We start from the raw sequence: 25,742 nt of genomic DNA, 5'->3' as shown, positions 1-25,742 counted from the left end.
CAGAGATCTTGGATTGTCTTGTGCTCCTTAACCACATCAAGGCACAACATTTATCCGTTAGTTTCTCAAAGGAGATGCTGATCAACATATTAAAAAATCTGTATCATACGGCATCTCCTGTGTCACTTCAGCAAGATACAGTGTGAGCTCTCAGGGTAACAAAGATTCACCTGGGACTGAGCTTGGAAATGACTGGTATTTCAGCAGTCTCTTTGGTACCCTTTGTTTCAAATACTGCTAATGCTGTTGTGCGACTCACCCTAGCTAACAAAGTGTACATAACTTCACATTAGCATGTGCAGAATACCCAACGGTGATGCAGAGTGGAAGAAAAGGGTGTCAGGTGAAAGCCATTGGTTGAGTCATTAATGCACTGAAATGCACCCAAGTGTCAACATGTGTGATCAAGTGTAAGGAGGCATATAGTTCCAATGTGGCAGTGCTGGCAGAGAGAAGGGACTTCCTACAGTAGCGATTGCACTTGGAACTGCTCGTCAGGCTGCCCATCTAAACCCACTGTTGCCTGTCATCTATGCCCTACAGCAAGGGTCCAACCAACTTCTGAGCAGGCACCATGCCATCCTAACAGATGGCCATGAGTGTAAGCAGCCAAGAGACAATGTATATGCATCACTTGTATTTACTGAAAGCACAATCCATAGTCAGAAACATCCACATGACAGTTCTGAGTTCAGATGCCTTTAGTTAAAGGAATATGGACTGGCAAATCTGTCTCTGAGCTAGACTAACTTATATATGTTGCAATATAAACTCTATGACAGATGTGTGGGTGTTTACACACACACACACACACACACACACACCCCCAAACAAGCAGGTTGAATAGTGTGTCTAGTTCAAGAGCTCTGTCAAAATTCACAACCCTCCTGAAAGTGACCCTAAATCAGAGGTGGGCAAAAGGGCTTCTGTAGGTGGATCTGGCCTGCCAAGTGGGTTGATCCAGCCTGTGGATACCCTGCTGCTCCCCTGCCTCCAGGGCCTGGGGACAGGAGAGCGCACAAAGTCTCAATCCCCGCCAAGGGTGAGTGGTGCTTAAGTCAACTGTCAAGGTTGACTGTAAGCGTTGCATGCCCCTTGCAGGGTGGGGGCAGGGAGTGAGAGACTTTGTGTGCTCTCCCCTGCCCCCAGGCCAATCAGGGACTGGGTGTGGGGAAAATGCTCAAAGCCTCCTCCCGCCCTGTCCCCACCCTGCAGGGGGCACGCAGCGCTTAGTCAACCATTAGCGGAGCAGTGTCTCAGTGCTGTGCACCCCTTGCAGAGCGGGAGCAGGATGGGAGGAGACTTTGCAGGTTCCCACCCACCCCCAAGCCCTGAATGACCGGGGGGAGGGGCGGGGGAGCGCACAAAGTTATCTCCTGCCACCAGGGGCAGGCACCTTGAGGGAACCACCAGCTGTTTTGAATAGCTGGCAGTTCTCTCTGGGGCAATGACTTCACCACTCCCCCCATCCCCAGGCCAATCAGGATCTGTGGGCAGGGAAGCATGGAAGTGCCCTGGCCCCATCCCTTCTACCCAAGGCCCTGCCCCTTCTGGGCCATTTCAAAAATTTCTGAAGTGGCCACTCATCTAAAATTATTGCCCACCTCAGCCCTAAGTACATGTGAGATCTCCTCTTCCCTCTGAGTTCATGGCTTTAAAGGTTCCATGCTTTAAAGGTTTTTTTCCTTTGATAACTTATGAACTGTGTTTGAATAGGAATTAGAAGGGCGTTTGAATAAATCATTCTGTACTCCTATTGGTGGAATAAAGATTTATTCATACTATTAAAATAAATAAATACATTGGGCATAATTCACTTCCAGGTATACTAATGACTTCCCGTCTTGTTGGAACTAGAGTAATTTGGACCATTTTACTATTAGCTATTCATGACTAAACGGAGGTGGCCCAGGAGAAGAAGTGAAAGGTGGATTTTTTTTTCCGGAAGGCCAGATTGCACTCTCTGGTCTGGCAATAACAAGTACTAATGACATTTAGAGAGAAATTAACTATGAGAAATGCAAGGTGGCATTTCAGTGGTGCCAGTCTGTAACATTGCATCAGAGCTCACAGGAGAGAGAAGTTTATGGATGGAAAATTAATTTTGTTATGTCAACAATTAACCAATGCCTTTTCTTCACTCTTCACCACATTATCACAAATTATAAGTGTGACAGAACAGAGCAGCTCAGCAGATGAATGAAATGGTGCTTTTAAAAACCACGCTCCTAGAGACAGTTGCAAGGGCATGTGTTTCATTTTACTTTGTTCAACGGTGAGTGTTAGAATTGGAGTCAGACTAGGAGGGGGAATGAGCTCTTGAGTCTGTAAGGATAATTAGTATCCATCACCATCATCATCTAGACCAGCAGTTTTCAAACTTTGTGAGCTGAGCATCCCCTCCACTCCCCTCCTCCCCACACACACTTTGTGTAACAGTTTTTGTTTTCACCCTCCAAAACCTGACAAAAATAGACACAATACCTTCCCCACCCTTTCGGGTTTTCAAGGTATAGAAAGACACATACAACAGTTCTTGGGGGCAGAGCCAGCACTGGGCATGGAGGCTCCCGGGAGCCGAAACTGGTGCAACCTCAGCAGATGTTAACACTGATCAAGGGCTGGATGGCTCACTGAGGGGAGTCGGCGGGGAGTTGGAGCTCTCACCCCACCATGTGGGGCTGGTCCAAGCCCCATCTGGTGTTGCTGCTCACCTCCCTAAAGTTTCCTCTGTGCCCCACTCAGGGGAGTATATCCCACAATTTGAAAATCTCTGATCTGTACAAATAACTACCATGTAGTTCTGCACCACCTTCTACCTGCTGCTCTCAACGTGTTTTATAAACACTAATGAATTAAATTTCTCACTGCCTTTCCTATGTTGGTGTTATCTCCATTTGACAATTGCGGGGGATGCCCAAACCCACTGAGGATTTTTTTGGCAAAGCCAGGCATAGATCCAGATCCTTTATTGCAGGTCGGTACATTATTCATAAGGTCATCTCTGTTTGTGGGTCAAATAACACCTCCCTAGCATAGATGAGCTGGGATGGCAGAGAGTCATGGGAAACCCCTTTTCATGCCTTTGCACATTCACACAGGAAACACCATTTCTCATAGCTGAACTGTGGGTGATAGGAGCAGGTGAGACTGTGGGGGTAACAGCTGGTATCACCTATTGATGAGGGGGCTTAGAATCATAGGACTGGAAGGGACCTCGAGAGGTCATCGAGTCCGGCCCCCCGCCCTCAAGGCAGGACCAAGCTCTGTCTACACCATCCCTGACAGATGTCTATCTAACTTGTTCTTAAATATCTCCAGAGAGGGAGATTCCACCACCTCCTTTGGCAATTTATTCCAATATTTGACCACCCTGACAGTTAGGAATTTTTTCCTAATGTCCAATCTAAACCTCCCTTGCTGCACTTTAAGCCCATTACTCCTTGTCCTGTCCTCAGAAACCAAGAGGAACAAATTTTCTCCTTCCTCCTTGTGACACCCTTTTAGATATTTGAAAACCGCTATCTTGGCCCCCCTTAATCTTCTTTTTTCCAAACTTGTTTCATAACACTGTGAAGGAGCACTGGGTAGTCCATTTGAAGGGGTAGGATGTCCTGGTATCCATTGGTCTCCTTGCAGTACCCCAGAGGTAATATGCCTCACAGGACCATAATATTTCCTGGTACTAATGCTCAGGTAATACACCTCTTTCCCCTTTTTCCAGCATGGAGGTAAGTGGCGTACTTTAGTTCTAGACTGCATTCCAAGTAGCAAATTCTTATGACCTATAATTAGACTACTTCTACTAAAACTGAGCAGCTGTTTTTTCTCCAGGAAATTCTCCTATTTCTATACCTTTCTCCCTCCAGTGGGGAAAAGAAGAGAAGATATCTAACAAAGTTGCTGCTGTGATTTTCTGTTGCTTTCCTGGCTGTGTAACAAATAGCTTGTGGTTTGATAATTGATTAACTCTGCTTCCTCCTGTAGGTGTCGCTACAGTTTTAAAAGAATGATATGAGGTTTTTAAAGGATAATGGATTTTTACATTTGAAGAGGCAGAACGTACGCATAATTTAAGGGACTACTGGAGTTTTTTTCTACCTCTCTGGTTAAATATCTCATGGAAAGTGGTGTATAGCATGTAAGAGCAATCTCTTCATTTGCTTGCTGCAAAAGCAAAACTAGGTTGCTTGTCCAGACATAACAATATATGCCTGAGTGTTTTCACAAGAAACGTCTAGATCATTAAATATAATAGGTCTCAGCTGCAGTTTTGATCACTGAAGCATGCACACAATTCATCACAGCAAATTAGGTACGTCTTTGTAACTTATCTTTCTGCAATTTGCTGGCACTTTTGGAGAGCTGAAACTTATATTGTATGTGCTGCAGAAGCCATTTCAGATAAAATATGCTGTGTTTATTGTAGGAGAACAAGGATTCATTAATAACAAAAACATGGAGCATTCTGTGTTTCTGTTTCAGCATCTTGCAGAACTAGCCGTAGTACCAGCAGAGATCTCTGGCCACATTCATTATTTATCTATTTTAGTGAATTTCTTGTCTGCAGTAAAAGAGATGTAAGCTTGAACATATCAGATTGTTTGTGCCAAGACCTATACTATAACCCTTTCAAGAAACCAGAGGCATCCTTCGTTCTAAATCATTACACAGGCCATTTATCTGATTGGCTTTTGTGCTGTCTGGCTTGCTAAAATGTTGCTTGTTCTTTAAAAAGCTCAATTTGACCTTTTTTTGAAAGAAAAGGCATTTGCTATTATTTATTTATTTAGTTATTTGCAAAGGAAACCAAAACCAAACTTTATTCCAGTAAAAATAGGCATTCAAAAGCCTCACAGGTATTGAAAAGCATTAACTTTATTTCTAAGGGAGGATGGATGCTGGTGGACCTGGAATTACATTTTAGTGAATTCATCAGTATCAGTCCTTAATCAGTCTGTGTGCAAATATGTATGTTTTGTAATAGTTACTGTGAATGTTTCCTCTAGATTTGTTACAGTAGCCTTCAGACTGGCAATATTTGAACTTCTGGTTTGGGTTTGTTTTGTTTTGTTTTCTTTGTTGTTTGTTTTCTTTTCAGGAAAGATGAGGCAAATATTGGATATGTTCATAATTGTAGGGCAAGGTTCTTAGTATTTAAATATACAGATATATTGCTGATTTAAGAACAAGATGGCAAAATATTCTAGAAGAAATTCCCACCACTGCTGCAGGAAAAAATAAACATCTCAATCTCAACATAGCTAAACCCCAGTGGACTAAGAAAATCCTTTTCAGTGGCCAGATATTTTTAACTGTGTATGAGACTGTTACACACATACCTAAATATTTGCATCAATTGTCATCCATCGCCTAATTGGTTGTATTTCTTCCAATAGAATTTAAAGTTAATAGTTAACACTAAAACACATTAAACCTCCACCTCCCAAAATTAAAATAAGTGTTCATGCAGACACCACTATGTGGTATATTCAGGATTTGGGATTGTATTTAAATCTGAAATTTATATCTAGGAAAAATAAATTACTTTATTTTTAAAAACATCTAGAAGAAGGGAAAACACTGCTTCTTTTGTCCTTTATATTATTGTTCCCAGTCAGATAACAAGTTTATGGCAACTCTATTGTTTATCCTAACAAGCTTTGAATTGAATGTGTGCATTTTAGCTGTGAGGCCTAAACTTGACACAGAAAATCCTGGATTGATCTCAGTCATACTGATGTTTCCTAATGCTGTGGCATTTATGGGGGTTCAGATACCTTTACAATTATAAGGTATTGAAAAAATAGTTGCATTTAAAAATTAAAGGGGTTTGGATTTATCTCTGCACTGGCTAGCAAAAGACTTGGGTTTGAATGCTAGGATCTGGCTCCCGAGGCTTTCATGATATGGGACAACTATGGAAATAACATATTCATCTCTGGATGCTGGGACGAGATGACAAGAAAGGAGCGCCTTGCCTTGTGTCACAGTGCTCAGCAGCAGCCTCACCATCTGATTTAAAGAGTACAGACTAGCTTCAAAGAAGGTCCTATCCAGTTCTTATTGTTTGGAAGGATGGTGGCTATAGTAGAGGCCTCCATGGTGAGATGTGTGAAGTAGGCATGGTGGGAGGTCAGAAAGAAGGGGGAGTCTGATAGATAGGGTCACAGAGAACAAAAGGAGGTGGAGCAGTTGAAAAGTTGCTCGGTAACTTGCTCTTTTACCTCTGGGTTGTATTCAGCCAGTGGAGTTGTTTCAACATTGGCGTTTTTGTCACCACAACTCTGTCGGTATTTCCATTTTAACATCTGTTCCTGAGAATTTTCATATGCCCATAGACATACTGTATCTCCCAGTTAAAACTGGAGCCACCCCAGAGCAATACACTTTTTAGAGAGTAACTTTAAATTGTTTGAAAGTGTTCACAAAATATGCTGATAAAATATTATTTCTTTATAAATACTTAATTTTCACAAAATGAATTTGGGGAGGAAATAATTCTTTGTGATGCCTGAATCTGGCAGGGTCAAGGGGAGAATAAAAAAAAGCAGAACTAGTGCAGAAAACATAGATTGTTTGCAGATTGTGCTTTCTCTGAGTTCCTCAAACAAAAATGGCATGAGAATGTTTAATATACAGGCTGGGTGCATTTGTGCAGTGACCTGAATTTATACAATAAACTAAGGGACTGATAGGTAACAACTTACTCTGTCTTTGCCCATTTTTAAATTAATGGAATGCTTAGCAATATTCTGCAGGATACTTAACTAAGAAAGAATTATTATCCCATATCCAAAAAGCATAGATCATTTTAGATAGATATTACACTACTGGAATTTAGGTATAAATGCAAATTATATATAACCTCTTCTGTTTCTCCTACCTGTATAGTTTGGTTTTTAAAATAAAGTGGCTATCATGAAGAAATCAGCTTTTCCTAAGGCCAGGTCCATACTATGGGGGATGGTCAGTTAAGGTACATAATTCCAGCTACATTAAAAATGTAGCTGAAGTTGATGTACCTCAAGTTGCTCTTTGGCACTGTCCTCACAGCAGGAGGTGAATGGGAGAAACACTCCTGTCACCTTCCCTTACTCCTTGTGAGGAGTAGGACTACAACGGGGGCACCCTCAGTGTTTGACTTAGCGGGTCTTAACTAGACCCGCTAAATCAAATGCCAGGCAATCAACTGCTGCAGTATTGATCTTCCTGGTAATGTGGACATGACGTTAGAGTAACAACATATGGTAACTTGACAGTGTTAGTTGGAAAAATGGACTTTTTCAAGCACAGAATTATACATGGCTTTTGTGTCATCTTGTCACACATTGAATCAAAAGGATATCTCATCACTGTTGACCTGTGGTGTCTTGATGGGGACATCTTGTCTCAGAAATATTTTGGCCCCATTATTAATGTTGCAGATGAAAGAACTGTGATGTTTTATAGCCTGGGTATTAATGGACACAACGTTTTGGAAGTCTGTGCTGTTTCACCTGATTGTTGCAATGCTGAATTTGTCCCAGCGGGCCAAATTATGCAGTTCTCCTTCAGACAAAATTCCCATTGACATCAATGAGGGTATTGCCTGGGTAAAAACTATAGAATTTGTCTCATTTAACATTGTTTGTGAACAAATATACTAAATGTGTTTAAACTCACAGCTGTTCCTTATCCTTATCTTCAACTGAGCTATAGCTAAGAACATAAAAACGACCATACTGTGTCAGACCAAAAGTCCATATAACCCAGTATCCTGTCTACTGACGGTGACCAATGTCAGGTGCCCCAGAGGGAATGAACAGAACAGGTAATCATCATGTGATCCCTCCCCTCTAACCCAATCTCAGCCTCTGACAGAGGCTACAGGCACCATTCCTACCCATCCTGGCTAATAGCCATTGATGGACCTATCCTCTATGAATTTATCTAGTTCTTTTTTGAACCCTGGTAAAGTCCTGGTCTTCACAACATCCTCTGGCAAGGAGTTACACAGATTGACCTCCTTTTGTTTGTAGTAGAAGTACTTCATATTAATTTCATTTAGTGACCCCTAGTTTTTGTGTTAGCTAAGATTTGCAATGAATATGCTATGTAAAATCAACTGCTGTTCAGTGACTCCTACGGTACCCTGGAACAAATATACAAGGTTAAGGATACAGTTTTAGGTTCTAGGGATGTGGTCGACTAGTCACTTCCTCACCCTTGCTACCTGTATCAGAAAAAGGCAGCAAAAGGGGGGGGGGGAAGAGTAGGGCGAGCTTTAAAGTGGCAGCGCCGTATGGAGCCTAAGGCCAGATCCTGGGCTCCACGTGGCACTGCCACTTTGGAATGCTGTGTGCAACTCGGAGCCAGCTGAGTCCCCAGATGGCCCAGGCTGCACACCACATTTCAAAGCAGCAGCGTCGCGTGGAGCTCAGGGTCTGCCTCTGTGAAATGCCACGTGCAGCCCAGGGTCAGGGACTCCCCTGCTGACCCTAGGCTCCATGCGGCACTGCCACTTTGAAAAGCCACATGGAGCCTGATGCCGGGCTCCCTGCAGCATTTTGAAGTGGCAGCACCACATGGACCCCGGGGTCAACTGCGGACTCAACTGCTGACCCCAGTCTCCATGCAGCACTGCTGCTTTGAAACATTGCAGGGAAGACGGGGCCATCAGCTACTGTTTGAGTCCCTCGCCAGCCCCATGCTCCCTGTTGTGCTTTTGCCTTTGAAGAGCAGCAACAGCCCTGCGGCTATTGCTACACTTCAAAGGCAGAGGCGCCCTTATTGACTATTCGATTAGCCAATTAATCTAAATTTTACATCCTATTAGGTTCAATGTTGTATTTCCTGGCTTTTGCTGGTTTCTATTCCCATAGAAATGTACCTTTAACACAACATTTGTCTGCTGGTCTGTGCATTTCAACAGATGTGTTTAAAAGGGTCTATGTAGAATGCAAGCCTCAGGTAGGTGCAGAATTTGCCTCCTCACCCCTGGCCCATTGGTCTGACTGGTGCTGCCCCTCCCCCCCAAGCAGAAGTAAAACTATGCTTATGGCTATAATTATTTTTAGAATAAAAGGAGTATTCAAGTGCTGGTCTCAACTCAGGCCTAGATGATGGACCAAATTACAGAATGACTGCATGTTTGAAGAAGATCCGCCATGGACAGTACCATAATGATGATGCCAGCTTTCAGAAAATTAAGTTAGATGTCTTAAGCAATGTAATGTATCTGAGATCACAGAGACATTAACAAGATGTGCTTCAGAAAGCTTTCAAATAAAATCAACAAAGCTATGATCCACAGTTATATATTTTGGCAAAGAAAGGCCAATAAGAATTACAGGACAATAGTTCCCTGCTCATAAATTATTTTGAAATACTGCTACCCAGACTTGGACCATAAATGGATAACAAGAGATCAGCACAGGAACGTGCGCTGGAATTTTTGAATATGCAGAGAGAGGGGTAGCGTCTGTCTGTGTCTGTGACATTTGTAAGATGAGTGCCTAGTTTCAATATATTAGAAAATTTTTGAGTTAAGATATTGGCTTCATTAATACAATTGTGGAGGCTGGTTTCCTGACTCAAAAGCCAACAAGCAAACCAGACACGTATGGCTACATGTTTAGTAGATGAACTACTGTCTGTGCAGGCACAGTAACTGATGATTACAATGTGCGCAGTGGTGCGTGCCCGTGTAGCTAAGATCAAAAGCCAGCTCTTTGTATGCAAAAGTGTTCCTGAGAACTTCAAATACTGGTGAAGATGAGGCATCGACAACTCCCCAAGAAAATTCTGGACTGTCCAAGTTGAGGTTAAAGGGCCAACTATTTTCAACAAAACAGTGTGTTGGGATTCTGCATTCCCTTTTCTACACGTTGGATAAACAAAAACTCCAGTACTCAGTCAGATGGAAATGATGGGGAGGGATTACTAAGTGTAGGAGTTCTAAAAATACTTCATTTTCATGTGCTTCTGACAATAGTAATTAAATTTGTATGCCTCCCTTTACGTTTAAGAAATGTAAGGTTTTTCCTTCAGGTTTTTTTTCTTATCTCCTGCATGACAAAATGTAGACTGTAAATCACAAAGTCACTGGCAAATTTGCATTTGTTAGTAAAATTCTCAGGGGTACACAGTCCCCCAAGACAAGTATTATTAGTTCCCTTGTTTCACTGGGTGCCTGAGTAAATCACAGTGTTTACAGCTAGTCTCTCTAATAGAAGGCTCTGGTTATTTCTTCATAGTGTATTCTCAAGTGGTCTTTATTTCCAAAGTGCTTTGGTAAAGAAAATTTCCCATAGGCTTCAGTTTACTTTCTCACAACAGCATTTTATCCAGGATTTTTCTAGGAAACGCATCGACTTTTTGGTGGAATACCTGAGAGTGAGCCAGGTTCAGACAAGTATTCTGCTTTATTGTAAGCTTCCAGAGGAGAAAAGTGATGGATGAAAACTTTAGAAATAAGGGCTGCCATTACATTATTAGTCCTAAATGGAAGATTAATAATGTGATGAGTGAGGTGTCAAAGCAATCTGGATTGGAAGTTTCTGAAATTAATAACTCACTTAATGTAATTGTGAATAAAAGGAAGAAAATATCAAATATCATAGAGAATGTAATATGTGGTATTGAGAATGAAATGGAAAATATCACCAAAATGCAAGAACATTAAGTTACAGCAAAATGAAAAGCAGAGGTAAAAGTAAAGCAGGATAGATAGAGATAAAACACAATGAGATACTGAGACAAATACGCATAGGCCATTCAGGCACAAAACAAACATTATGAAAAGCTATTTTTCCCCTCTTTTTTATAGATTTTTTTAAAATCAGTGTTATGTACTGATAAATTTCAGTGAGGATTAAAACCATCATAGGAGGTAGTTTTATCAAATGTAGATTTCAGACTGACATGTACAGTATAAGGCATTTGTCTTCTCTTAGTATTTTATGAGTTCTGAATCCTTCCATTGACTGCAGTTCATAAGCCTGATTCTGATCGCACTTATGCCATTCATATGCTCAGAGGAGCTGTTCTAGATTTACACTGGTGTAAGTGAGAGCAGAATCAAACTGCTTCGTTCTTGTTACTTAGTGTGGCTTGCAGTTCAGACTTAGAGGACCCAATTCATCTGGATGTAAAACAGTAGTTCTGTTTGAATTTGGCCCAGAAGGTTCATACATCTAGAGACACACACACACACACTCTCTCTCTCTCTCTGTCTCTCTCACTTTTTAACTGATGAAGGTCTTCTGGACCTATTCTTTCGAGATCAATAACTTGTGAAGGATGGGCTTCTCACTGCATTCATTCAAGTTAAATCCAAAAGTGTGTTAAAACTGAGACTGACTGACGTATGACAAGTTTCTTGAGATGTGAGAGAGGCAGTAGCATAGGCAGACTTTTTCTTTCACAAAGGATATTCCACCTTTCTTTTGCCTCTACCACAATTTCAAGGGATTCTTCAAATGAAATGAGAACATGTGAACCTGTCTTGCCTGACAATTTTTTTTATTGTGTGTCATGATAACTTGAAGTTCACTTGTTAGAAGCATTTTATATAGTGGGGTAAACATCAGGGGAAAGGAAAAAAATAACATTGTATTTTCTGAAAAACAAAGATCTAAACATATAAGTGTCACTGGATAAGAGTTACCTGAGACAACAGAAAGGGGAATTAACACCTGGTTCTACAGGAAACATTGGTTGCCACTATCAGTTTTAATGAAGTGTATTAACTAAATTGTGTTCTGAGTATTCATTCAGCTCTGTTTATGGCACACTCTTGAGTACATTTACTGTTTGTCAGAAGTGCAAACTAGTGAACATATGAGGCTTTAAGACAGGCCATCTGTTAGTCTTAGACCCTTGGATAATTGTCAAACAGTTCTAAAAATAAGCACATACAAACTGCAAAGGGGTACAAAGGTGATTTTTCTTTCAAGTATTATAGCACAGGGAAAGCAGCAACCAAAAAAATAAAATAAAGCTATTCATTCTGTGATCAGATTTCTCTCTTCTGAGTTGTTTTCTGATTTTCCTCTGTGCTCTCTCTTGTTGGTCATGACATCCCTGAATGCCTCTCAAGTTTAGGATTAGTTCAGTACCAATTTAAGGCTCATTGTTTTTCCACAGGGAGCAGTAATCTCCAATGGTTGAACCAAGGGCCTTCTTGTGTCCTCTGTCTAAACTAATCTCTTTATAAAGTCAAGGCACACAGATTTTGATCTTTATTGATGGATTGCTTACTGTTAATTGAAAAAACCTACATAATGTATAAAATACAAAAATATAGATAAAAATGACATTTTCTGAGAGTTTCTTGGATCATTTTGGGTTTGACTGTATAACCAAGTTTATGATTAAAAAAAGACATTGCAGATGGTGTTTCATAGGTAGTTAGACATTCTGGCTTGCATTTTTCAGGACTTTTTTTTAAACTATTCAGGTGGGGACTCTTGTGAGCATTTGCAGTGAGGAGCATGATTTACTATTGACTTAACTGGAAGGTTAGGTGTTTTGTGCATGTGACTCTCGTGAGCAGAATTGACTGCTATTAAATAACTGATTATTTTCTGCATATTCTCTTACCCCTGTAATGCCATTAATGGTAGGCAAAGGAATATGGAGCGTAAGGAGCTCTTCAGGTTGCTCTGCTAGTATCCTGCTCTCTGATGCGGTGATATTGGACTCTGAAAGGTGTCTTCTGCAATTCTTCTAAGCTTTCAGTATGGGATATGGGAGAGATATAGGAGAAGGTGGCAGGGGGAGGAATCCATGAGGTTATTACAGAGAACTGAAGGGCTTTCTCCTTGGGAGAAATACAACAATGAATAGGTTATTACCTTCCTAGATGTCACAAGATCATGCAGTTGTGTGCTTGCAGCATCGCAACGTCAATACTTTCAGTTTGTGATGTTGCCTGCAACTATAGTGGTTTCCATGTAACTTTGGTATGCTGTCCGGCCAGATGATAATGTGTTGATCAGACTGAATTAGAAGAGATGTGTGGGCAGCAAAATAATTGTTATCCACTTACATTCAGAAATACCTAGGCATACTCATATTCATGGGTCACCCAATGGGCTAAGCACCTGTTGAGTTTCATGTTGGCTGGTCATTACACAAATCTATTATGCGCATCATTTCTGTTGAAATGATTTGAGGAGAGGTTGCTGCTCATTTTAATAAGAGTTAGAGTGAGAGACTTTATAGCCTTTAATCAGTCTGTGAATAAAACTGCTAGGAGGCTTAGGAATTTCATTCAAGCAAAGCATGTATTGCCAGTCTTGTTGTGCCTTCTCTTAACGCTGGTACCACATGTGGTCTTTTAGGTGTATGTGCTTAAATGTAGAGAGAGTATATCTCCAAAACAGCTTGTATGAAATATCTAAATACATAACAGATGTACAGTGCCGCCATAGACTGAATGTATTATGGCCTCAAACCATCATCACACCCCTCATCATTGCATTTTATTTTTTTCACCTGCTCCTGTGTAGTACACCTGTGACTTATTGGCAGGGAATTTGGTTGCAGGGTGGGAGACTCCCAGCCTGAGTGCCAGCCTTGTAGCTCTGCTGCACTGTGTGCTTCTTTTTTTTGAGCTTGAACTTCCAATCCTTATACAGCTTGTAAGAGTTTCTTTTGACCCAGTCTCCTTTCTTGTTGATCAGTGCTCTGAAAATAGAGGTTGCTGTGCAAGTCCTTTGATTATAATACACTGTGTACGCAAGCAATAACAAAGAAATGCTCATTCAAGGTGTGCTGCTAAGTTAGCTTGAACCAATCACAATGTAAGCACTGATGTCCCTACCTAATTACACTGTGGTGAGCAATCACTATAGCAGATATGCTAGTTAAGCCCGACAGTAAATCTTCTATTGTCCACAAAACCAGTTACCCCATTCCTTAATGATTGGGGATGCCATAGTGAGTCAAAAACTTCACATAAGCATCTAGGAACCTGTGGGACTCAGGCACAAAGCCCAGTTTTATCTGACATGATTTTCAGAACTGGAGCCAATTAAATGACCCAACTTTGTCTTATACAAAAGCAGTGATTTACCTTATCTTGATAGGCTAGCTTAGTGCTGCTGTAGTTTTTCCCCTGCCAAGGTATCTCAGAATGATGTATTCTGAAGTCTCGGTAATGCACCATGGATTGGCCAAGAGACTTAATGGGAGATGTAAAGAATAGCTTTTAATAGTTAATTTATACATTATACTCCCTCGCCTAACCACCAAACACAACACAAATCTACACATGTGTAAAGGGCATGGTTGGAAGATGGGGGAAGGTTTAGCACAATTGTTTGTGACTGCATCAATATTCTTTTGCAGGTCACCTTTCTATTTAAAGTTTTTTTAATGGTTTGTTTTATGTTGTTCTGGGTAAAGTGTAACTTGCTGTGTTGGAAAAAATCCTTTGAAGAAGTCCTGATTCCTACTGCAGTTCTAAACCACACTTCCCTTGATAGGAAATGAGAATTTTCTCAAATGGTCAACGAACTATTACTTAGCAGAAGTATGTGTGTAATATTGATATTTTGTGGCATATGCAGTGTTTGCTGGCTTCAAATTTACACTTCTGCCTGCCTGATGTAGTAGATCAGTTTTAGTACAAAGGGATGCAATGAAAAGGAATATCTAATAGCTAATTTAAAATGTGTTAATGACTTTTCTTTCTGCCTGTGCTTTATCTACCTCTTGTCATTTTTTTCATTTATAATGTGGTTAGCACATTTTCCCCAAAAGTTAGTTCTGATAAAGTTTAAATTGCTTGGTCTGAAAATCTGGTCATCTTAGTACATTGTCTGTTGCCAGCTGCAGCCAGGCAAAATCACTACCATTCAAAATTTGAAGTCAAGATCATGTGATGATTGGATTAAAAATTTTAAAATGCTCATATTGGAGAAGAAAATTTTAAAATGCAAGGGTTGAATGTAGCCAGTTTTCAGCATCAGCAAAATGCATTGGCATGGCAATAAGCCACAAATTCATACCTCAGGTAGTTAGGAAAAAAAGAAATGTAACTTTACTGGTGAGTGGTGCAGTGAGGGTTGGAGATTGTAATGCTTTAAATGAATGGCTCATTTTGGTGGTCTGAAACATATTTTAACAGGTAAAATATATATTAGAAACATAGAAGGTGGGCACATTTCCAAACATACATCTGTGGTATTCATGGGTTTAGTTGTTGACATATAAACAAACCCCACGGTAAAGTATTTATAGGCATTTGTGTATGCTTATTTTACCCATTTAGTTTGTGTAGATTCAGTTTTTTCTCAGACAGATGAAGGATTTAGTATCCACAGACAGTTGTTCTAATACATATTATAAGTGCATTTTTCAGGCTCTTGAAAATGTGACTTTATATGTTAATTATGTTAATTGTTTGGTGCTGGGATTAGTCACCATGTCCATTGCATGCAATACATGTGAGGAATCAGGGTTTTCCCAAATAAATCAAGATTTGCATATGGAAAATGTATACCTGATCCATTTGACTGATGGCTTTTACATTACGTTCAGTATATGAGTCTTTATTTGAAAAGAGATGACCTCAGCTCCATACAGCTGCTGGTTTTGAATATAATGTTTGCATCTTTGTATAGGCTCTGCTCACCAAAACACTGCAGGTTTTATTTTTTGTTGGGTTTTTTTTATTAGATGTGTACAGAACATATTATTAACCCATGTTGGAAGAGGGAGGGATCACAATGAGTGCTTCATTATCAGATTTAGAGCTACATACCATTCCTTTATTGACCTGCCTGGTGTAATCAATGCAGCAGCCACATAGATTTGAAATCATGTTCCCTGACTGTAGACTGTGTGCCCTGCATCTAGTGCTGATTGTGCATTATCTTTTAAATGAGACTGCCTAAACAAATATGGATTTGTCTACCATGAATCGCCTTTGCTTCGATTTGTGGATGGTAAACATTTTGCATTTTTTATTGGTATTGAGGATGACCTAAAATAGAATTACAATGAAGTGCACTAGAAATGGCCATGGTTAAAATGCTCAGGAACATGTTTGAACATAGGAGAGATATCTGCGTATTCGTTGACTTTTTTAAAAATGTATTTTCAATTGTCTTGCTGCACAAGCTCATTTATTGCTATTACTCTACATAGCTGCATTAATCCCATTACATAACTTTACTTGCTATCATCATTGTGAATAACATGCAACATAGCAATGGTTGTTCTTCTGTATGACTGGTAAGATCACCATATATTAAAAAGTCATAAGCAGTCATTTTAAACTTAATTATATTAAAACACTTAAGAACAAAAACATAGTTATTTTACATTCCACAGACATGATTCATAGTAATTAGTAACATTTCCATTTCTCTACTCTACACAGTAATTTTGGTTATGGATCTCAAACATTTTAGCTTAATTTGTCGTAGGGATGTAAAAGTTTAATCATCTAAACAGTTAACCGATAAGCATCAGTCTTATACTGATGAGCAGGATGGTACCTGGAGCCAGTGCACGCCTGGAGCCAGCTTATATGCCTCCAGCTGCCAGCCCTGCTCCCAAGGAGCCGGCTGCACTACTGGCTCTGCAGTACAAGCCTTATACTACAGAGCCCACAGCGCATGTAACTGTGAAACCACTCGAATTTTTAACAGTTACATGGCTACTTTTTAACCATTTGAACCTAATTTGTTGCAATATTCAGGGCATGAAATAGCGATGCTATAAGCTATAGTTATGCTAAGCAAGCTAAACAAGTTATTTTGCTATTTTATCAGTTGATTGCTTATTTTCACAAAGTATTACCCTCTGCATGTTTTAACTATAACACTTCCCCCTTTTCCTTAATGTTCTGTCATATTGAAAGGCTGATCGTTGTATAGAATTTCATAAGACTGCCTGCCATAATATCACTGGTAACTTTTGACATGATTTAGGAACTCCACAGCACTTCTGACACCTTGTGGTCAGTTATTGGGAGTGCACAGTTCAGAAAATAATACCAGCTTTAAATGGGGTCACTGCTACCTAGAGAGGTACTACGGCTGTGAATGGAAGGTTCATTAGTTAACTATTTCCACACAACAGTTTTCATTAGACAGTTGCCATTGCTATAATAAAGTAGAGAACCCATTTGTTTCTGACTGAGATATAACATTAGATAATTTAGAAGGAACAGATTATTTATAAAAACTTTCAATATCTTCATTGTATGTAAATTAATTAGTTCAAAATTAAGCTGTGTTTTTAGCTGCATGGTTCAATTGCTAAAACAATGGAAATTAGTAAATTAAAACTAGCATGAAGTGAAATAGTGAGTTTTTAATGGGTGGGCACTGTGATACAATTTAAAAACATTTAGGCCCCAATTCTGCAAAGGCTTGTGCACAAGTATGTAGCTTTATTTGCACAAATTATCTTTTTGGCTGCTCCTGCAAATAAAGTTACGTCCATGCATGTTTGTAGGTCTGGGGCTGTCATTTGTGAGCAAAATGTATGGGTATGTGTTGCACTGAAAATACCACTTTGAAATTGTATCTGGATTTTTTTGGCTTCTACACAAAGTGGCATGGCTGGATGGTAATATTTCCCTACTATGCAAAAAGAGATTGTTGTGATTGCAGGTAATGACTACAGCTCTACTTAAAAAAGGAGGGCTGCTCACAGAAATGTGCAGCATAGTCTATTCTGTAAAGAGACTGAATTTCTGGGGGACACATCCAGTATGTTTTCTGCAGCCTACATTACCCTGTTGTCTGAACTGGTTTTCAGCTGTTATTGGTGAGGTATCCCTTGAATTGCAAAGTATGTGTCACAATCTGATGCTGCTTGCTGCCAGTACTCACACCAATTACTATACTAGAGAGAATAAAGAGTATAATATGGGAAGAGATCCCTCAGTGATACAGATGTTTTTTAATTGTTCCAGTTAAGTGAATAGCTGAAGGCAGATTTTTTTGGTGACGTATTTTCTCTATATGTATTGTAAATCTTAAAGGCTGTACTTGGCTGGTAGAAATTTTTCCCCCTAAGTTCATGCCAGCATTAACAGATCTATCAGTACAAAGCAAATGTGTCATATTGGCAGCTGTTACTTATGAGTACTTTTTCTTTATTGCATTTTGTTTTGTAATAATTGAGAAGCTTTTATGTAGAGCTCTGCATAAATGGTACTGAGTAGGAGGGTATGGGCATGCTTTCTATTATTCTGCCCCTCATGCATGTATCCTTTTTTCATCTTTCCAGAACCACACATTGAGCCAGCACGCACAGTGAGCCACTGGCACTACAGGACACCTCTCTGCAGAAGACTTGACGGAGGCACAGTGGGGAGGACCATTTGAACATTACATCCAATCAAAGTGTCATTTGCAACCCAGATGTAAAACTCTAATGATTTGGCCATGAGGCGCTGCTATTATAAGCAGCTGGAAATGAATATTAATGGAAGAGATTAAAAGTATTCCATGCTCAGTATTTTTTATTGTCCTGCTTCAGCTAGTGTACTTTAGAGCTTCTGCTTCTGACTGAATTTATAGTGGTAGATAAATCTGCTTTGATGCTGTTGCCCTTTGTTGCTTCTTGTATTATATGGATAGTTAAAGATTAGGTGTGATTTTTAACTGCTTTTTAATTGCAATTTTAGGTAATTGTGCATTGTGATGTGATTGCTTGGCTATTGTTGGAATATTTCTTTTGAATTTTTTAATTAAAAACTAATGCTTTGATTGGATTTGCCAGTTCACCGGACAGTGATTAAAACTATGTAATGAATATAATCGGTTTCAGTGCAACTGGATGGTCTGCTTTATAAATGTGACTTGATCTGATTGCAATAACTAGTACCGTTCAATAAAGGGAATACATGCGATTAGTGTCAGAGCTTCAGTGCGTCTATTGGTACACGTTCTGTCGCTGTTGCCTGTTCTTGTGTGTCGGAGAAGAAGAGTATAAAATAATTTGTTACCACATACTAGAGAACGCTCTGTATCGGATGAAGTAGCCAGTGCTTCATTTGTGCCAGAGCTTATCAGAGCTGAGCCGCAGCCCTCTTTCATAACCCCACATCAGTTATGGAAGTAAAACAGTTGCTTGAACCCCAGTCTCTCTTTCATTACAGATTAAGCCAGGGGTGGGCAAAATCAGACCTGGGGTCTGGATCTGGCCTGTCAAGCATTTCTCTCTGGCCCACCCAGCTGATTAACAGATGTGCATGCTTCATAGCCTGCAGTGTGTGTTCAGCTGCCCCTCCCCCCACCTTGCTCTGTCCTGCAGTCGAGCTGCTCCCAGGATTCTCCCGCTAGCTGTGCAGAGCAGGGAGTGGGGGTAGGGAGGTCGGAGGAGAGAAGGGAGTGCTGAAGGCAGGCTGTTCCCTGCACCTGAACCCCATCTCTGCAGAGCAGGGGTCAGGGAGAGGGAGACCCAGAGTTGAGCTGCTTCAATCTGAAGTATGAATGGTGAGTGACTCAGAGAAGTGTCTGTCTTAAGAGGCAATGCACTGTTTCTAAGATTTCAGTGCTCTCTCTCTCTCACTCACTCACACTCTCACACACACACACACACACACACACTCACACACTTCCCTCTGTACTCCATGTCTGCAGAGGGGGAGAGGGTGACAACAGAGCAGGACAGCTTTCCCTGTCTTAGAGAGTCAGCATATGCCTTCTCTCAGAAACTTACCCAGAAGCAGGCAACGCACATATTTTGAGTCTCACACAGTCACTATCTCACACACACTACAACACAAACTCTGCCAGTTTGTGCCACACATACTCAGTGTGTGTCACTCACAAAGTCTGTCTGTCACATACAGAATGTCTCCCACACACACACTCTATCTTTCTGTGTAGCTCCCAGTCCCACCCCTTTTCTTAAGGCTCTGCGCCTTTTTGAGGGGGGGGGGGGGGAGCCTGGAGCCGGCCGGTGACCACAAACAAAAATTCATGAAGTGGCCCCCTCCTGTGAAAATTATCACCCACCCTTGGATTAAGCACAGGGAGTAAGTAACCCATGAAAAGTGAAGCCTTGAGGACTGCAAAACGTATACTTGTGTATGGAGGAATGTATCCTGTCCTTTAAGTTTAATGGGAGTTAAGCATGTGCATTATGATAGTACAGCTGGCACTTCAGATATTAAATGTCTAAAAACTTGGGCATAGAATTGTTTTTTGAGAGTTGTGTTTTTGTTTTTTGTTAAGTCCTGGCCCTATGAGGGAGCAGAGCACCCTCAACTCCTACTAATGCCAATGAAAGTTGTGGGCACATCGCATCTTTCAGAATTGGACGCCCTTTCTTCTTTTTTGTTTGTTTCATTTTGAGGTAGTTAACATTTATGCATATATACAAATATAGTAACTGCTGGGCCAGTGAGGAGACTGTACATCTACCAGCCACATGAATTTCTAGACCTCCTGCTATGGGTTCTCTATTCAACCACCGCACATATGACTTATCAAATCTAATATTAATTATATTCTAATATTAATACTACTAATTAGTGGGTTCCTTTAACATACCAAAATTGAGCACAATCAGTTTTCTTTGCCCTGTATCTGATCTTGAAGGATGTCACCACCAACACCTTGTAAAAAGCACTATTCAGGGTCATATTCAGTGCAAAACACTAAGTACCTAATTGGTTTATTCAGGATATTAGGATTGGAATTGGAATACACTGTATAACAAATGCAAAGGCTGAAGTTTCTTTTTAGTACACCTCCTGTGCTGCAGATTATATTTTGATGTTTAATTTCCTGCTGGTTTTGATTGTTCTCTGTCAGACTGGCACACCACTCCTCCAAGGCAGTAAGAAATACACCTTTGTAACTGAGGTCAGAATTGGCCTTCTGGTTATGAACAGCAAGGTTGGATTCATTCCTAAACTAGAAAGGACTAGAGAAGATGTAATTATGCGTAGCTATTTTGAGAAATGATTCACATTTCTCAAGAGAATTAGATTATTTTCCCTGTTTGGGCAAATAGGACCATTTTTATGCTTTCAGTTATTCTGCTGACATGAAATTGGTTAATTTTCTTCTTAGTGAAAGTTGACTTGGACACTGACAGGTAGTTTAGTCTCAAAATTTAATTTTTCAAACACATAAAACTCAATATAATAAGAAAACTACTTATAATTTTTCTTCATTTCAGTGAAAATGGGCCTGTTTTATATAAATACGTTTTCTCTTGCAATGTTTGCAACCTAAACACTGTTCTAAATGCATCCACTTCCAAAAATATGATGTAATTTTAAACATTTTTCTATGTAAATCACTACATCCATTTTAGTACTGAAGTATTACATGAAAACAACAGCAAATAATACCACAGATAATGCAAGAATGCATTTCTAACCACATACTGTACTCACAACTTGCAGATAAAATTGTAATATGGGATTTTCTAAAGTGTCTTCGGGACTTAGACTTTCAACTGTAGTTGTGTGACTAACTCTATTACATGCTTTTAGAAAATACCATGCTTAAATGGTATATGTACCATAACCACTACCGCTTTAAGCTAAAACTTCTTATAGTTGGGGGTTTAAACTGGGAGTTCCAAAATGCTCCCTTCAGTCTCATTATTAAATTAAGTAGGGGGAGGTAGGTGTTGTACAACCAATGTTGGAGTTGGTCTATAAGAAGCCTTTTTTTCAGCTAGTAACTTCATCACCCTTCCAATGGCTTAAAGAATCTGGTTCCTGCTTCCACCAATCCCAGATCCACAGAGCACAGTTCTCTTAAGCCTTGGCTGTGCTACAAACATTACTGGTGTAACTGATCTGGTGCTGAACAGGGTTTCGCTAAAAGTTTAGCCATGGTCAAACTGCGGCTCAAGGCCATATCAGAGTATGGTTCAAAAATGCTCATGATGGAAAATTGCTTAACTTAACCATTGCATGCTCAGTCACATTATTCTGAGGAAAAGGGAATAATTAGGGTACATCTAAACTACACCCCTCTGTCGACAGAGGGATATAAATTAGATGTATCGAAAGTGCAAATGAAGCCAGGATTTAAATATCCCATGCTTCATTTGCATAATAGTGGCCGCCGCTTTTTTTCCGAAATGGGGCTTTTTAAAAAAAATGGCAGTTTAGATGGGGCATTTTTGACAGAAATGCCCCATTTTGGGGAAAAAAGGGTGGCCGCCATTAAGCAAATGAAGTGCAGGATATTTAAATCCCAGCTTCATTTGCACTTTCGATGTGTCTAATTTACATCCCTCTGCCCTCAGAGGGGTGTAGTTTAGACACACTCTTAGGGTATGTCTACACTACCCCGCTAGTTCGAATTAGCGGGGTAATGTATGCATACCGAACTTGCTAATGAAGCCCGGGATTTGAATTTCCCGGGCTTCATTAGCATAAAGCCGGCGCCGCCATTTTTAAAAGCCGGCTAGTGCGAACCCCGTGCCGCGCGGCTACATGCGGCACGGGCTAGATAGTTCGAACTAGCTAGCTATTCCGAACTATCTGTACGCCTCGTGGAATGAGGAGTACAAATAGTTCGGAATAGATAGCTAGTTCGAACTATCTAGCCCGTGCCGCGTGTAGCCGCGCGGCACGGGGTTCGCACTAGCCGGCTTTTAAAAATGGCGGCGCCGGCTTTATGCTAATGAAGCCCGGGAAATTCAAATCCCGGGCTTCATTAGCAAGTTCGGTATGCATACATTACCCCGCTAGTTCGAACTAGCGGGGTAGTGTAGACATACCCTTTGAGACTAAATCTCTCCCAGAAGACAAGCAGTCTGAAGAGTGTGTGTGTGTTCATGTGCTAGTTTGCTTTTCCCCTAAGTTAAAAGGGTAGGTAACCCCAACCCTTCTGGGTCAGGAATGGATCTTGTTCCATGCAGACTGACAAGGAGGTGGGTGTAACACCTGCTGCTTCTCCTTGAATGGAAGTTGTGTTAACTTTGTTGTTCAGTGTTCTCTACCAATCCACATAGCTTCCTATACTTAATGCAGGGCTACTCAACTTTGGAAGCCTGAGAGACCACAATGATACTCACAGCACATGCCAAGGGCCACAACTTAAGTGTGGTTGCATGTACGTGCAAATATATACAAATAGCTTCTTTCACACTGACAGGCATGAATTCAAAACACTTCCAACAGTGCCCAGGGGCTCCTGGCACCTCCTCCCTGGGGCTTACAAACACTGACACCCTGTACCCATCTGTTCCAGCCAGCCCGTCCACTTTTGTCTTTCAATGCTCACCCCACCTGGGAGACACCTCACTGTTGTGGAGCGTGTCCCCAGTGGAGGCCAGGTTCAAAGGATCTCACCTCTGGGATGTGGGTTAAGCCCCATGTAAACTCAAACTGCACTGCAGGCCACAAACAGGCCCCGCGGGCTGTGTGTTGACTAGCCCTGACTTAATTAATCTTTTTGGATGAGTTGCAAACACTCCATAGTTGAATAGGTCCCTTTCAGTGTGTCTGAGAGCTCACTCAGCAAATTCTTGTTGCTCTCCTCCTACCCATGTATGAAACGTAGGCTGAGTTAGAGACATGAGTGGGCGATTTCCTTTTGCCATTTCTACCATGTTATGTCTTGTGGATGGGCAACATAAGTTAGAAAAGAAAGAGAGGCCACCCTAGGCTGCACTTAGCACTTGAGGCTGAAAAAAATTGAATTGTAGGTCTCTTCTCCAGCCTCTGCTATGACTTGCAGTACTTCTGTAATGTTTGAATTCAAATGATCTGATTGCAAATGCTGACTTTTGGTTTTCTTTAAGAATCTCTCACTCCATCACAGTATGATCAGACCTACAAGTGTCCAGTGACTTTTAATGTAAATGGTAGCCTAGCAAGTCACTTTGTAGAATATTTGCCATAACCAGGATTAGATAAAAGAACATAATGAAAACACACACAATGACCAGCAATTCTGCCACTTTAATTGCTGCTTTGCTTGCAAGTCAAAGACAATGTAGGCAAAATGGCTGGGGCTGTTTTACTAAGAAATGAAGAATTTCAGCCTTCTCTGAGTATGAAAATGAAATCTGGTGCTAGATAATGGAAGGAGAGTCCTTAGCTTTCACATTTATTGTCAATGATTTCTCTTTTTGAGCTTGATCCTATCAGGTTCCAAATCCTGCAACTTCTATTGACAATAGTTCTTAGCACTTTTTGGAGTCAGGCCCTTTCTTGGTAGATGCTGTTGCTTCTGTTACTGCATCTGGCTCTCATCACTGGCTCTGCAGATGTAGGCAGTAGAGCCTCAATTGCTGCTAAATTTGATTTCAGAATCTTATTACCATTTTTGTCTGTGATCAAAAGGCAATATATTGGCCCGGTAGATCATCGGAATCTGCAACATGTCAGACTGACTGGAGACGCTCTCTGCATTTTATCTACTTGTCTATGTAACATTAACTTACTCTTCAAACTGGTAGCTGCTGATATGGATCAGGAGCATTTGGTTCAGATTCCAGTTAATGTGGAAGGTGTACTAGTAAGTGGGTGCTTCGCTGCCAAGATGGTCTGTAGAGATTCAGTCATATCTGAGCACACATTAGACTAATCACCCTTCAAAGTCCCTGAATGGTGCTGGGGACACTGAGTATTTGGAACAGATGCAAGCTATGAGATTGTAAAGAAAAACTTGATTGTTCTGTTGTATATAAAAGTTGAGTTAAATATTCATACAAAGGCTACGTAAATATTGTTCAATGAGGACAATACTTTGTAACAATTAAATATATTAGCATTTATATATTGAATGATTTTTATATTTACCATAGTCCACATTAAAAGAAGAGGTAAATACTCAGAGAACTAATCATAAGTTATTAAACGATGTCAGAGGGTTTAATTTTTGCAGTGTCTCTACCATCACCTTATTTGTGTCCTGACTGACCACAAGTTCAGTTCTTTGTCAAATAATCCTTAAAATAAAGTACTGTAACTATATTACTGATATCTTTTCTCCTTCCTCTAGCCTTAGTCCCACCCATCCCAGGTCAACTCTTTGAATCCTTCTCCATTTCAGTCTGTCTTGAAGCAATTTTTGGAAACTCCGTGGCTAATCAAATCCTTTTATATGTCATCCATCCATTAGTCTGAGGTCTTCCAGCTCTTCTCTTATCCTCCACTTCTCAGTTTAATACTCTTCTATTGGAGCAAATCAAAGTTTTGCCATTGACTTGAATGGGAGCAAGACTTTGTGCTGCAGATTTACATTGGGTTACCAAAACTGGTGCCTAACCATTAATTTAGACAAGGTCCTCAGATTTAGATTGAGCACACCAGGAACATCTCCTGATTATTTTCCCCTTCTGCACCTTTTCCCCTCAAACCATCTTTTCTTAAAATTGTTTGCTCCTCAGGTACACTCATTCATTTAATTGCTGTTGTCCTGACTGTAAGATCCTCTTCTTACAGCAGCAGCCACAGCCTGACCTACGGTCTATTTATATAGGAATTATTGTCACTTGTCTAAAGTTTAATAGATGAAAAGCGAGAGCAAGCACATGCCTATCTATAGCAAGCATCCAAAGGGAAAAACAATCAAGCACTCCTAGAATAAGATAAGATAATTACATCACCTACAGGATTCTTAACAAAGTATGAATCTTCTTTGCCCTATTAATGAACTGTAATTTAATCGCTTGAGAGCATCTCAGTACGGAATCAAAATGATTTTTTTTATTACGACATTCATTACATAGACAGTTTTTATTTGATACGCATGAAGACTGTTTTGCTGGAAACGTTGGGGAAAGCATTGCATGTGAATTCCATC

At 40.4% G+C, this 25,742-nt stretch overlaps 1 protein-coding gene across 7 annotated transcripts in view; it reads left to right on the top strand.

Moving 5' to 3' along the window:
• ZNF423 (zinc finger protein 423) overlaps nt 1-18,862 on the top strand; it is a 375,707-nt gene extending 356,845 nt beyond the window's left edge. For all 7 annotated transcript variants that reach the window (XM_075940237.1, XM_075940233.1, XM_075940232.1 and 4 more), the window contains one exon: nt 18,238-18,862. In XM_075940237.1, the coding sequence (XP_075796352.1) occupies nt 18,238-18,335 (98 nt within the window). In that variant the 3' untranslated portion in view covers nt 18,336-18,862. The remainder of the gene's footprint in view (nt 1-18,237) is intronic.
• Nucleotides 18,863-25,742: the final 6,880 nt, after the last annotated feature.

This window comes from Pelodiscus sinensis, chromosome 12 (genome assembly GCF_049634645.1).
Source record: "Pelodiscus sinensis isolate JC-2024 chromosome 12, ASM4963464v1, whole genome shotgun sequence".
Taxonomy (NCBI): Eukaryota; Metazoa; Chordata; order Testudines; family Trionychidae; genus Pelodiscus; species Pelodiscus sinensis.
This window is presented reverse-complemented; position numbering and strand designations above follow the sequence as displayed.